This window comes from Stegostoma tigrinum, chromosome 9 (assembly GCF_030684315.1).
Source record: "Stegostoma tigrinum isolate sSteTig4 chromosome 9, sSteTig4.hap1, whole genome shotgun sequence".
In the NCBI taxonomy this organism is placed as follows: Eukaryota; Metazoa; Chordata; class Chondrichthyes; order Orectolobiformes; family Stegostomatidae; genus Stegostoma; species Stegostoma tigrinum.
Genome location: NC_081362.1, coordinates 4,935,600 through 4,949,500, shown reverse-complemented (window position 1 = coordinate 4,949,500; position 13,901 = coordinate 4,935,600). Strand labels below are relative to the sequence as shown.

The 13,901-nt window shown below is 38.3% G+C and overlaps 1 protein-coding gene across 2 annotated transcripts in view; it reads right to left on the bottom strand.

The window, feature by feature from the left end:
• Positions 1 to 11,464, bottom strand: part of kif16ba (kinesin family member 16Ba) — a 118,403-nt gene extending 106,939 nt beyond the window's left edge. For both annotated transcript variants that reach the window (XM_059648322.1, XM_059648323.1), the window contains exons 1-5: positions 11,333 to 11,464; positions 9,360 to 9,473; positions 6,044 to 6,160; positions 3,383 to 3,480; positions 1,421 to 1,530 (exon numbers count right to left, since the gene is read on the bottom strand). In XM_059648322.1, the coding sequence (XP_059504305.1) occupies positions 1,421 to 1,530; positions 3,383 to 3,480; positions 6,044 to 6,160; positions 9,360 to 9,473; positions 11,333 to 11,368 (475 nt within the window). In that variant the 5' untranslated portion in view covers positions 11,369 to 11,464. The remainder of the gene's footprint in view (positions 1 to 1,420; positions 1,531 to 3,382; positions 3,481 to 6,043; positions 6,161 to 9,359; positions 9,474 to 11,332) is intronic.
• Between the last annotated feature and the right edge of the window lie 2,437 nt (positions 11,465 to 13,901).

Sequence of the window (13,901 nt, the reverse complement as noted above, 5' to 3'; positions counted from 1 at the left end):
ACAAGAGTGCTGATCAGTTTCAGGCTGCATATCAAAACAAAGTTCTCCTTTTCTGCAAAAGTTTTGCAACAGTTTTCATGAAGTTTCCTTTCTAAAACTTTTTGAGCTGAATGGTACAATCCAGCAGGTTTTGAAATCACTTGGAAACACAAACTAAATTATTATTTGAGCCCAGATATTGAGATCCTTTGACTGCTATTACCAGAAAGAATCATAGAGATACTGAGAGATTACCTAAAATGCACAAACTGAGTCTGCAGCATGCTGTTAACTTTTAAAAAAATAATTGCTCTGTTAAGAATATTAAATACAAGGCCAGGGCCTTCAGAGGTTCAAAGCTTTGATTAAAAGCACCAAGAGAAGGACAGAAAAGACAAAACTTTATAGATGCATTTAATTACATTATTTGTGAATATGATGTAACTCAATCACATGCTTTTATGTTATTAATTGCAGTATTTAAAATGAAGGAAAATGGACTATTAAAGTATTTTGAATAATTTAGTTGCTCAATTTTATGTTCTATGGGTGTTGAATTTTATTTGTTAATTTAAGACTTGTTACCTAAAAGCAGGGCAATATTCAGGCTTGCACTAACAAGTCACAGGGAACATTCATACAAATGCCAAGATCTTTAACATACACAAGTTCCCCTAAGCTTCAACAACATATCTACCGGTCAAGACAAAGTGAGCATCACTGACCAGGGAGTTCTCATGACCAGATATATCAACACTATAACTACAAACGTAGGTCAGATTAGGTACTTAGCAAGAGCTAACTCAGTTCATGGTCCGCAAAATCCCCTCCACAAAATACAGGTGTAAACCAGAAATACAGCCAACTGCTCAGCAGTCATGCAAATAGTTGCAGCCACAACTTGTAATTACACTATATTTAGACACACATTTTTGCTGAGTAGATACAGTAAAAAGAAAACAGGGGACGAAACAAAAAAGATATCAAATAGTCTGGCACATGATAAATCCTGTAAATATTACAGTGAAAGGCAAATATAAACTTAAGCCTTACAAGGAAGCAACTTGTATGGAAAAGGTCATGTATGGGCTTGTCTGTCTCCAAAACAAGTATCAACAGCCAACATTGTTTTTTTTTCCTCCTTAATTGCAACTGCAACTTCTATTCCTGAGGCAGAAAAGCCCATGGTCCTTATAAGCATTGCTCCTTATGTTATCTCATTGCACTTCATGTTCATCTGGAGGAAGTGCCAACTGACACTCAAAATTAATGTGTAATCAACACACTATATTGTATGCCACAATAAAAAAGACAAAACTGATTCTTCCATAATCAATTTAGATTGGCAACTTTGTAAGCTGTGTCCCCATCAGAGCCAAAACATGCCAAACCTAGGGCTAATATGCTTCAAGTTTGATTTTTCTGACAGATATGTTCTTACCCTCTACATATGGACCTTCCTTTGGATGTTCCCTCACTCTTAAATTGTACGTTTTGGTAGACTTCCGCCTGAGCAAATCCCTGACTCGCTCATTATAAATCTCCAGGTAGCTGTTTTGTGAGAGGAAAACAAAACTAATTTTACAATACTTTACGGTACAAATATAATTTAGAACATCCCAAATGTCATGACAAGCAGAGAGTCCTTTCAGACCCATTCCTGTCTCCCAATGGTTCTCTTGCAGATTGTATGTTTCCCAGATACACAAAACAACAATTCAATACTGGCACTGATTGGAAATGAAAGCCTAGCATGAGACTAGTAGATAAGGATATCTTGAGGGTGAAAGGAATGAGTTTGAGAAATAATGAATTTCTGTTTATAAAGCCTTTCGCAACATTAGGACATACATCAGTCTACACTTTAAAGTCAATGTTACCTTCTGAAGCACAACCACTATTAATAATGGAAGCTGCATTGCAAATTGATATAGTCATCAAAAGCTTGCACAAATAGCTGTCATGACCCACTTGAGTAAACACGCTGATACTTAGGCCCCACTATTATTTTCAGGATTCCCACAAAAGTTAAAAGGTCTAATCGAATTGCTCCTAGACACCAATTTTCCTGTCCAATGAACTCAGATTCACCTGGTTTCAGTCATGACAATTTGCTCCATTACATCTAATTCTTGAAGTCACCTGTTCAATTCCTCTGCAATCTTCCTTTAGTTGAATACAGGAGTTTTCTGGGTGGAATCATGTTTCCTTAGCTTTGATTTTTTTTTCAAGCATTTTTTCCCAACCATGGAACTTTCATTGTTTTGCTTTAAAATAGGTGGACCACAGACCAAGTTTCTTTTTGAATGCATTTAAAACACTCAGGTGTTCAGTGTCTTCGATGTTTCCCTGCAATTCACAGTTCAGCTTGTTCAGTTTTGATGTTGTGTCTGTAAGGAACTTGAAGTCGAGCAACCATGCATTGCCTGGCAGCTTACTGCACATTTCTTTCCTCAGTTTAAAAAGAGGAGTATCAACTTCAGGCATCAAATCTAAAGATCTTTGCAAGAATGCCCCTCAACGTAACCACCTCACATTAGCATGGAGGGTCAGCTCATTGCCCACAGCAGAATTTATTCAATAAGCATTTAAACAAGCAGTGCCGAGGGGCTGAAGATTGTAATCTCAATTCAATCTTAACTTTTATTACGAGAAATGTCCACAACTTTACTCACTTTCTGGAGGATTATAATGGTGAGAATTGACCAAAACAACAAAATCCAGGATAATTCTGCAAAGCGCAAAAAAGCCTGTATTTGTGCACAGCTATACTTGGCACCAATCAGATGAAAACCAAATTTCTTGACTGGAACGTTTTCCTCAACCACGCAACTTTTGAATTTGTCACAGATATCCTCATCTAGTCCTCTCTTTAAAGAGGGGCAAAAGGGTGAGATCCTCTTAAGATACTATGCCCTTGAAAACAATGTGCACAAAAAATCAAATTAGCTGGGCTGCATTCATCATGTTGGTAGGTTAATCAAATTGCAGTGAGAAGTATTCAGAGTCCTTCAGGTTCTGCTGTTGTTGCAGAAGGAGGTCATTGACTGAAAATTTCACTCATCTCGCTACTGTGGAAACACCAAGTGACATGCTCTGGATTGCCAATGCTTGCTTCTTCATTTTTAAACTCTTTGAATAGAGTCAGCTGTCAGAGTCATGGATTGTTGAAATACTTTGCCATCTGTAAATAACTGTTTTGGCAGAAGATGGCAAACTCAAAGTAATGTTTCATTGCAGGCCTTACCTTCTGCTGGTTCTGAAAAAAAATGACCGAGCTTTCAAACTAGTCTTCAGCTCATCAATTTTCTTTATCTAAAGCATGGCTTTCCCATGAATAGCAACGTTGAATTTACTGTGCGCCATCATGCTGTTCCAAAGCAAAAATATTCCAATTTCCTACCTTACTTCTGTGCGAAATGAAGCTTCATCCCACCTAGACTTCCCAGCAATTCTGTCATACAGTCCTTGACAAATTCGAGGTATCAGGCCTGCATCATCCTAAAACAGGATATACAACAGATTTTCAATAACAAGGAGGCATTATTTTAAAGTGAAAGGCACGGGGATGAGGAAAAAAAATTCATCCAGAGAGGGGAGGCAGTGTGGAACGCACTGTCTGACAGGAAACCTCAACCATTAAAAGCAACTTACTGCGAAGAGCGCCTGAAGTGTCATAACATTCAAGGCAATAAACCAAACTCAGAAGAAAGACTAGTTTAGGTACAGTATATTTTTGGTGGTACAGACTCTGTGTGCTGAAGGGCTCTTTCTGCACTATACGATTCTATGCTTTGTCTCTGATCTCGGGGAGATGTGGATATCAAGTTTACTTTCTCAGAAACATTGAAAATAGGTGCAGGAGTAGGCAATTCAATCCTTTGAGTCTGTACTATGATTCAGTATGGTCTTGGCTGATTATGCAATTTCAGTATCCCACTCCAACTTTCTCTCCATGCCCCTCGATCACTGCAAGGGCCACAACCAGCTCATTCTCAAATAGATCTAACGAACTGATCCAAACAGCTTCTTGTGGGAGAGAATTCCACAGGTTCACAAGTGAAGAAATTCTTCTTATCTCAGTTATTCTTAGACTGTGACCCCTAGTTCTGTATTTCCCCAACATCAGGAACATTCTTCCTGCATCTAACTTGTCCAGTCCTAGCAGAATTTCACGTTTCTACCAGATCTTCTGAATCTAGTGAAAACAAGCCCAGTCGATCAGGTCTATCTTCACATCAGTGCTGCCATCCCAGGAATCAGTCTGATGAACTTTCATTAGACTCCCTCAGTAGCAAGAATTTCCTTCCTCAGAGCAGGAGACCAAACTGCACACATTACTGAAGGTGTGGCCTCACCAAGGCCCTGTATAACTGCAGCAAAGCATCACTACTCCTACACTCTCATGTTCTTGCTGAAGGCTAATACCATGAGCTTTCCTCACTGCCTGTTGCACCTGCAAGCCAACCTTCAGCAACTGTCCCGCCATGACACCCAGGTTTCATTGTACCTCACCTTCTCCTAAACTGCCAATTAGATAATTATCTGCCTTCCTGTTTTTGTTACTAAAGTGGATAATCTTGAGTTTATCCACATTAGATCACATTTCCCCATTCAGTCAGCCTGTCCAAGTCACTGTGCAGCCTCTTGGTATCCTCCTCACAGCACACACTGCCACCCAGCTTAGTGACATCTGCAAATTTGGAGATATTGCATTCAATCTCTTCACCCAATGTTCGTGTGAATAGCTGGGGTTCCAGCACTGAACCCTGCAGTATTCAATGATTGAAACAACTGAATACATCAGTACACTTACCTGTTGTTATTCGTGCGAACATTTAAACAAAATCTGGCAAAATAGCAGCTCCGTTCGGTGAAACACATTAAGCACATCCATGTGGAAAAGATGATTTCTGGGAAACTGAATGGATTCTAGGGCAGAGGAAGCTCTTAAGCTGAAATAGGCAGCATCTAAACCAAACTGGTACCAACGTTCTCATTGAGATGTAAATAATGCAGTAGAGAAGCTGAATTAGCAAGGCTGCAGCAAAAGAAAATCTAAGTTTACAGGGAGTAAAGTCAAATTGCATAAGTAACAGTCAAAATAGTCAGAGATAACAAGGTGTAGAGCTGGATGAACACAGCAAGCCAAGCAGCCTGCTCCTCTGATGCTGCTTGGCCTGCTGTGTTCATCCAGCTCTACACCTTGTTATCTCATATTCTCCAGCATCTGCAGTTCCTACTATCAGTCAAAACAGTCACCTTAGTGAGGGTATTTCAATATATACTTCTGGAAAATTTGACATAACTCAAGAAGAACAAACATAAGTCTAAGAAAACAAATAGATGGGAAAGGACCACCTAACATGTTTGAATCTCAGGGCAATCAAAATATTGACTAAAGAATGAAATTGAATTAGAGGGAGCTAATGCTGCAGCCTTGATAAAACTGTGTGTCAGCTAGGTCTTTAGAAAGCACAACAAATTTTCAGTAATGACTTTTTAAAAAATGTGTTATTAATAAAAGTGGACTTAAACCCCTAATAAAGTTACAAGTCTGTTTGAGTTGAGCCAAGAGATAATAGAAAACCAACTGCCATATTAGGAGCACAAAGCCACCAAATAAATAGTGAAAAAGCAAGCGGACAAATTGCACACACAATTTGGAAAGGTTTCAGCAACATGTTTTATTTGTATTGTTCATTCACCAAATGTCCCAAACCACCTCACAGAAGCATCATAAAACAAAATACAGCTAAGTTGCAAAGAGATCGCAAACTGGATACTTGATCAAAAAGGTGGGATTTAAAGGGGAAAACGAGGTAATGAGATGTTACATTAAAAAGGTATTCATTTTTATACGTAAAAGGGTATGTACCTGTTTTTGGTAAAGGATATTTTTGAGCAAGCCTTGAAGGACCTGTCAAACTACATTATTTGATATCAAACTGGAGAAGGTCCAATTCACCAGCTTTGGTCTGTGCCTATGCCAATGCTAATAGCCTCAATCACTGAAAAAGCTAACTGGTATACCCATCCCATATGGCTACCACAGATTTCTTACCGGGTTTCCCATCATTGTATAAGATTTGCCAGATCCAGTCTGCCCATAAGCAAATATGCACGCATTGTAGCCTTCAAAGGCAGCTTTAAGGACATCAGTACCAAGATCCTCGAAAACCTGCAAGAAAAGAATCATTATTCTCCATATGACAGGAACAGATCAATGTTCATAGTACTCGGCCTCCAGAACAAATGGTAATTTAAGCAGCATAATTCTTTCAGGAGTGCAAAAGTACTTAACCCATTATGTTAACAGCAAAAGTAAATGAACTATCGTACAACAAATCACTTTAGTCAAAAAGCTAAAGATCGAGATTCAAGCTAGGGCAAGGACAAAATTAAAGAAATAAAGAGGATTATTTCTGGTTTCTGGCTTCCTATTCCACTCTTCAGAATCGGGTATGTTTATATATAAACACAAGTGGCCATATACAAAGAAAAAGGTAAAGTCACAACAGTCCCATGGGATCCTAAGGCTGCTCCGTCATCAAAGAGAAAGGTGACTGGTGATAAGTTTAACACAATGGTCACCACACCTCAGGCAAGCAGCAACGTTGAGAACACAGGATCTTCACAGTGACCTCAGCCCATACTGGAATTGATTACATAATGTTGATATCAACCTGTATTGCAAACTAGCCATCCAAGCTAACTGATGCCTATGTATGGGAGTTTAAAATACACAACTTTGTATACATTCTTAAACAACTACACAATATCAAACCAGAGAGAGAGAGAGAGAGAGAGAGAGAGAAATAATCACATATATAGACACGTGTGTTTTTTTTAAATTAGAGTATTGGAAAACAAACATAAAATGAATAATATAAATAAGAAGAAAGGTAATACTCAGCAGGTCAGGAAATATCAGTGGGCAGCGATACAAAGTTAACATTTCAGGTCAAGCGTGCCTCAGAATTGTTCTGATAAAGGGTCACTGACCTGAAATGTTAACTCTATTATTCATTCTACAGAATGCTGTCTGACCTGCGCATTTCCAGCATTTTGTACTTAAGAATGTGCAGTATTTTGCTTTTATATTAAGTGTAAAACTCACATGTCTTCAATATTAGAGTTGGATAACAAAATGGAAAAAGAGTTAATTTCCAATACTAAATGCACTTGCGAATTTAATTCACTGTCTGGGGGTTTGAGGTAGTGGTTCATCTTGAATGTATGTCAGTATAACGATTATTACTTGAAGTTCAGGATAGGAGTGCACTAATAGATTGTAGACATGGCTTAATCTATCTATTCTAGGCTCTCTGCCAGTAATGGCCTGCAAGCCTACAACTGCGTATATTAACAACTACCCAAACAGCAGTCACTCTCACTTCATCTGGAGTTCGGGGTCTTTTGCTTGTCAACAATACTCATGACTTTCAAAATAATAAATGCACAGCCTAGCTGTCATGAGGTGAGCATCAACAATCACAACCAAATCAAATATTTGTTGATCTTTTGTGTGGGCAAGTTTAAAATACACAAAAAATTAATCCCTTACATTTTGCTCTTAGAGTAGATCACACCACAATGTACAACACGGAACAGAGTGCAGCAACTGTTGTGGTACAGCTGTAGCACAATCCTTCATTGGTATGGCAACTGGCAGAAAATTACACATGGCCAGCATACTAATTATGGACTGATGACAGAAGGTTATACTTCCTCCTTTACTTTGTTAGCTCGAAACCAAACCCCTCAATTTTTTTGTGTTTTCATTTCTTGTTTACGGATATGCGGCATCTGTTCCTACCCAACTCTTTAACCTCCTACAGTTCTCCTCCTCTGGAGGAGCCATCAGCCCTCCAACTCTAATGTCTTAAGCCTGCCACCTAATTCTTTTATCACACTAGAAATTGTATTCCACTGACACAGCCTTCCAACGAGTTCTAATATTACTCAGCTAACATGGGCACATGGCTTGCTTGTTGCCCTTTGCCAATCCCACTCAACATGAATGCCTTTACTCAGTCAAACAACAGCCCAGTTTTGTGATTATGATAGGATGATACGGTCAGTGCACCCAAGTGCAGTTAGCCATGGATATCCAGACAAAGCTGTCAGTAATTCCCTACTCCTGTAGACACTCTTTGGCAAAGAAAATAGAATTATGATCTAGCTTTCCAGAATTTTTTTTATTTCCCATGGTAAGCTACACTCACGGAATCATGGCTATTAGTTATTGGCTACTTTCAACCTGCAAAAGCAATGCTACAAAAGGATCAAAAGTTTTAGAAAGGGGCGTGAAAATCTATGTCCACTATTTCTTTTAAGATCACTGACTTAGATCAAATGCATGAAGGAAATACCCACTAATGGGCCTACCACACTCAAAGTCCATTTGAAAAAGTCATCAATAGGTCTTTACCCCAGTGTCCTAGGGCCTATTACCATCCCTTCACCAGAAAATCCCTAGAATCGGCCTCAGTGGTGATGGAAGATGGAGAAATCAGGCAGAAAACTGGCTGAAACAGAAAATGTGACCTCGATCATTAGTGTCAAGTGCCAGCAGTTGTGGGTGGTCTAGCCCTCGGCCTCTAGTGAGCAACCAAACCTGTCCCTTCCTGATCAGCTCAGGAAAACTATTTAACAAAATATTCTGTTTCCAAGTTGTCTATCAAAGATATTGTACCTAAACTGCACAACACCCCATAATCGGACTTTAACTCATCCACATCATTCATCAATGTGACATGTATCCATTCATAAATCATGGAACTGCACTTACAACAACAACATTCTTCAAAACCACAAGACATCACTAACGAACCATGCCTTGGAATGTGTAATCTCTCATAAAAGAAATTCTAACCTCTCTTATTATTCGAGGTTTTCTAAGTGCATGCTCTATCCTGTGAGCAGTTCTCTGCCCAAGCAAAGGTTTGACCTATACTGCCATGGCCTCCACCCACAATGGGCAAGGAAACGGGTCTCAAATCCACCTGGCCTCAACATGAACCACCCCCTACACTTGGATAATCAAACTACACCAGGCATCCAGTGAAATGAACCCCCAGTGCCAAGGAAACTGGATTTGCTGCAACAACATATACGTTTACATGCATTTTGTAATCCAGAGCCACAGAGATTGATGGTAGAGGCACCAGCTGTCTTTACATCAAATGCTTCAGGTCCTAGGGTGGGACTCAAGCTCGGAACTTTTGAAACAGAGACACCATCTGCTGTTCTATAATGATATCCATCCTACAAACACTGCTTACATTAAATACTTTACATTATGATCAATACCTGTAAATTTTGTGGGTTGGAGAAGATGGAGAAGTAAAGTCCATCAAAATCAAAGAAAAACATACCCTTTCCTGGGACACAAATTTGGGACTCCTGCAATCTGCAGAACAATAAGAATAGTCATAGGTAAATGTTTTTAGCCGTTCTCGTCCAGAATCTCCTGAACCTCCTTCTGGGATCTATTGGGAGAGAAAAAAAAATCACATTAGTTTTAAATTTTAATCGAATTCGAACATTTCAGCAACAACACTGCATTAAAAAGGACACATAGTTAATACCAATATGAACAATTTTGAAGTTTACTTTCAATATTCACAATGAGCCTACTGTAAGATGCTGCACAAGTCTACTCAAAATTAAAGGCAAAATAAAGCACGTGCATTTCAAAGAAAAACACTTTTCACATTTAGAATACTTGCACAGGGTACACATTTGTGGTAAACTTGTACTAAATCAGAATGCTATTTGCAGGGAGCTCTTAGTATCAAACTCATGGTCAAATGGTGAGAACCATTCTTCCAGGGTCATGGATTTAAGGACAGAAACAGCTCAGAGAAGAAAGGAGCAGGCGAGACAGAGAGAATTAGAGCTTGCTGTGGAGGTCAAATGCTATTAAGGCTGTTTACACACTGATGAAATCTAGAAACACACCAATCACATGTGGCATTGTGCATACAAAACTGGGAGCTAACGCACATTCTACTGGTTTTAATTATTAATAATTATAAAAAGCAGCACAAGTTTCCAAGACACTTATCTTTGTAAAGCCAGCATCATTACCACCATCTATCTAGATGGGGTGACACAAAAAACATTGCATGGGAAATTCCCAGGGTGACTGAAACATCTATGGTCACACTTTAGGGTAGTATACTCCCGTTCTGCTTTTCCAACAGCTACCAGGTCTTCAAATTTGAGCAAGAATTATTTCAGGACAAGATTTTCTGATGTCAAGTGTTTGAAAATCTTACGATACACCAGGTCCTACGTACGATTTGGCCAGAACCCTCTGTGACTAGAATTTACACAAGATCTTTTGATTTGAAGGCTATTACATGTAAATTGCAACCAAGCTGCTTTTGAGAGAATTGAGTGGCTCTTGTTAACAATGTATATGAAAATTTTGAGATTTAGTTTAGGAGCAAGCTGTAAAATAATTTTCCCATATTACTATAGATAACAACTCTCACCATTTATATAGCCTAGATGTAATGAATACAAAAAATTATTACCAATGTACTAAAGGTAGAGGATAAAGTTTTCCACTTTTCTTTATAAAAAAGCAACTACTCACAAGTTCCTCATTGTTGGCTTTTTTTTAAAAAAGGGAAGAGAGATGGCACTGATTCCTAAATTGATCTGGTAATCCAAGTTCCAAGAGCAGTCCATTCACTGCTCCGGAGCTCTGGTTTGCTGTAATCAAACTTGTCAGTCACTAACAATAATACAGCTCATCCGCATCAATCGACCCAATGTGTAACAATGGGCATTTGCCATTATCATTTCCAACCCCTACTCAACCCCAGGAAGGGGTAAAGCATTTTGCACAGAAAACTCTTGCACATTTTGCCCTTTGAAGAAAAAGGTAATTTCTAATAGCTGAAAAACGCCAGCTTTAAAAGCTTAAAAATAAAGGATACATAATTAGCTGCTTAAAAAAGAGCGATCAGATTAGATCACCATTTGCAATGGGGAAAATGGAGGTGATGGCTGTGAATCAACAGAAAATTATCTCAAATGATAATTTCACCAAATCGGGTTTCTACAGAAACGTAGGCATGAATATCAAGGCAACTCATAAGTAACAAGCGCATATCTGTAAACAATGTGGACAATTTACAATTGCTAGCTGCAACTCCACCACCAACAGATCTCTGCCTTTTCCAGTTAAGTTATTGAGCTACTTCAACAAGGTGATAACTTTCATACAACATAGTACAATTTATTCCATAAAATTGACTGAGAAATATCAAATGGGCTGTTTTCTATACAGCAGCACATCAAACGAAATTTTTAATACTATTCTGAAATGTTATACCTTTAAGTTTGTGATCGTTGTTTTGTTTCCGTCCATGTGTATGATACACTTGCCATCCAAATCTTTTTCCCTGCACAAAAAAAATTAATAAAATTACATTAAAAGAACTTTTAACCTGGTAGATTGAGGAAAGTTTATCATCCATTTTATAAATATTTCAAGAATTAAAATGTTCTACATGACTTTTATAGCAATATATTTCACAGTTTATGCCGCAATTTCTTGTTAAAATGGAGAGATGAAACACAAGCATATAAAGAAAAAGCTTACTTGGCAATAAGCAATGATCAAGAAATAAATTTCCAGTTACAGAAGAAACTGTTATATAGTGGTGATGTTTGCATCTTTTGCAATACAACCATAAATCGTCCTCTATCACTAACACCAGGTTTCAATTAATCAGGCTCTTTATTTCACTATTCTCACTCAGGATCCCACAGTCATAATACATTTGCCCATTACATCTGCATCACATCCCAAGCGCAGTTCTTCTCAAACTACTTGTCATCCCTTTGCTGCTCATAAACTGTCTACTGGGAAACACTACTTGGGTTCACGACCAAGTTCACAAACCTTGACTTATAAATTAACATGAGATTTCACTCCTTCAACTCACCACCTCCACCACCCCAATTGTTGACCAGTGATCAAAGTCTGCAGTAGACAAATAATTAAAATGCTGTATCTCCAGTGAAACCAAACTCACTTCTCCCCAGTAACAATAACATCAGCTGTCACGCAGACCAGTCTGTCTGTTGAAGGCAGTTAGTAGTAGATCTGTTAAGATCTGCCCTATTTCATTTCTTTGAATGGAGTACAAAAATAATTTTAGGTACAAAAAAGCAGCTCAATGAGAGCTGACGAATTGAAGATAGCTGTAATGCCTATCATCTTCACCTCAATCTGCACCAGGGGAACTCCCAAATAAATGCAAAATCCTGCAGATGCTGGAAATCAAACATAAAACACTAAGGAAACTCAGTACATACATTTTACATCTGTTTCTCTTACACCACAAATATTAACTACTTTGTCTTTTGCATTGAACCTCAACAGAATCTGTTCCCCTAGCTACTCCTCCATCACTGTCAGAAGTACAAAAGTCACTTTCCAATCTCTTCCAGTTCTAAAAGAAAAGTCATACTAGACTCAAAATGTTAACTTTGTTTCTCTCTTGACAGATGCTGCCAGACCTGGTGAACTTCTCCAGCATTCTCCGTGCTTAGGAGCAAGCTGGCTGGATCAAGGGAAATGTTGGTGTTTCACACTCCAGGATGTAACATTAAATTTATCAGTAAAAAGTAACTGCTAGCATAAAGCAAACACTTTGGACTGACTCACAAATAACTTCACTGAGTTAAAGACTGCTATAGCAACTTTCATAACCTGCGGCATCCCAATTAGATATTTTTTGAAGTTTACTCACTGTTGTAACGTGGGATACTCAGCAGCTAATTTGTTCATGGCAAGATCAGGCAAGAGATACCAAACAGGTCTATAGTAAGGTTAGTTCTGGGATTAACATTATTCAGGATACCAAGAATATCCTTGATCTTTATCACACTAGTGTCTCGAGATCTTCTATATTCAGTCTCAAAAGCAGAGGTATACTTTATAAATTCTCTTATCCATGCCTGGATTTTTAGATATAGATTTGATCCAAATTCACTTCCTCAAATGCCCCAGCTGGCTTTTGCAAGATGCTTCACGAGCATGTCTGCACCTGTGTACTGTAGTTGTCAGTTTTGGAAGCAGTTGGAGTTTTTGAAGTTATACAGTCACTATATACCCAAAGCCAAAGATTTGCAATATTCAATCAATTTCATGGCAACTCAAGCAGGAAACATGCATTCAGGACTCTCCAGGTCATGCCTCATTCAATACCAGACAAGTGGATATGCAACATCTGCACTCTCTTACCCCAGAACTCAAAGGGTTAGATTCTATTCCTTACAGCATTTGGATGTAGATAATAAAGAACAATGTAGCATTAATTTAGAATTCTAGAGTTTCTGCTGGACTATTTTCCACTATCAGCCTAAATAATTACCTTTATTGAATCATCAGTAAGAACAAATGCATACAACAGTGTAAATTTGACAAGAGTTGCAACAAGAACCCAAAAAAAGCTATTCTCAACGTTCATAAGAACATAAATATCAAAGTACATTTTTGGCAAAACAAACAGAAACCAAATCTGAGAAGTCAGTCACTCGTGCTTATTTTTTGCTCTCTGAAGCAGTATTTTAGGAAATAGGTCCCAGGCTGCTTGCTTCTTCATTGGCTGCTTTCACATTTCCCCTCACCCAGATTATCACTTTCAAAAGTATACAGGAACAAATACAAAATAGGAAAACAATGAGGGTGAGGGCAATAAAATCAGCTCTAAAAAAAATTTGCTTAACTGCTGTTTGTGTACTTGAATCACACTTAAAGATGTATGATAAGGAACTCATTTGGCACTTTGCCTCAACAAACTTTAGTGTTACTGCTTGCAGACTCTGGAAATCTAAAAATACATTAACAATACAAGCTTCGGTTCCACATCATTAAACTTGTGGTGTAAAAT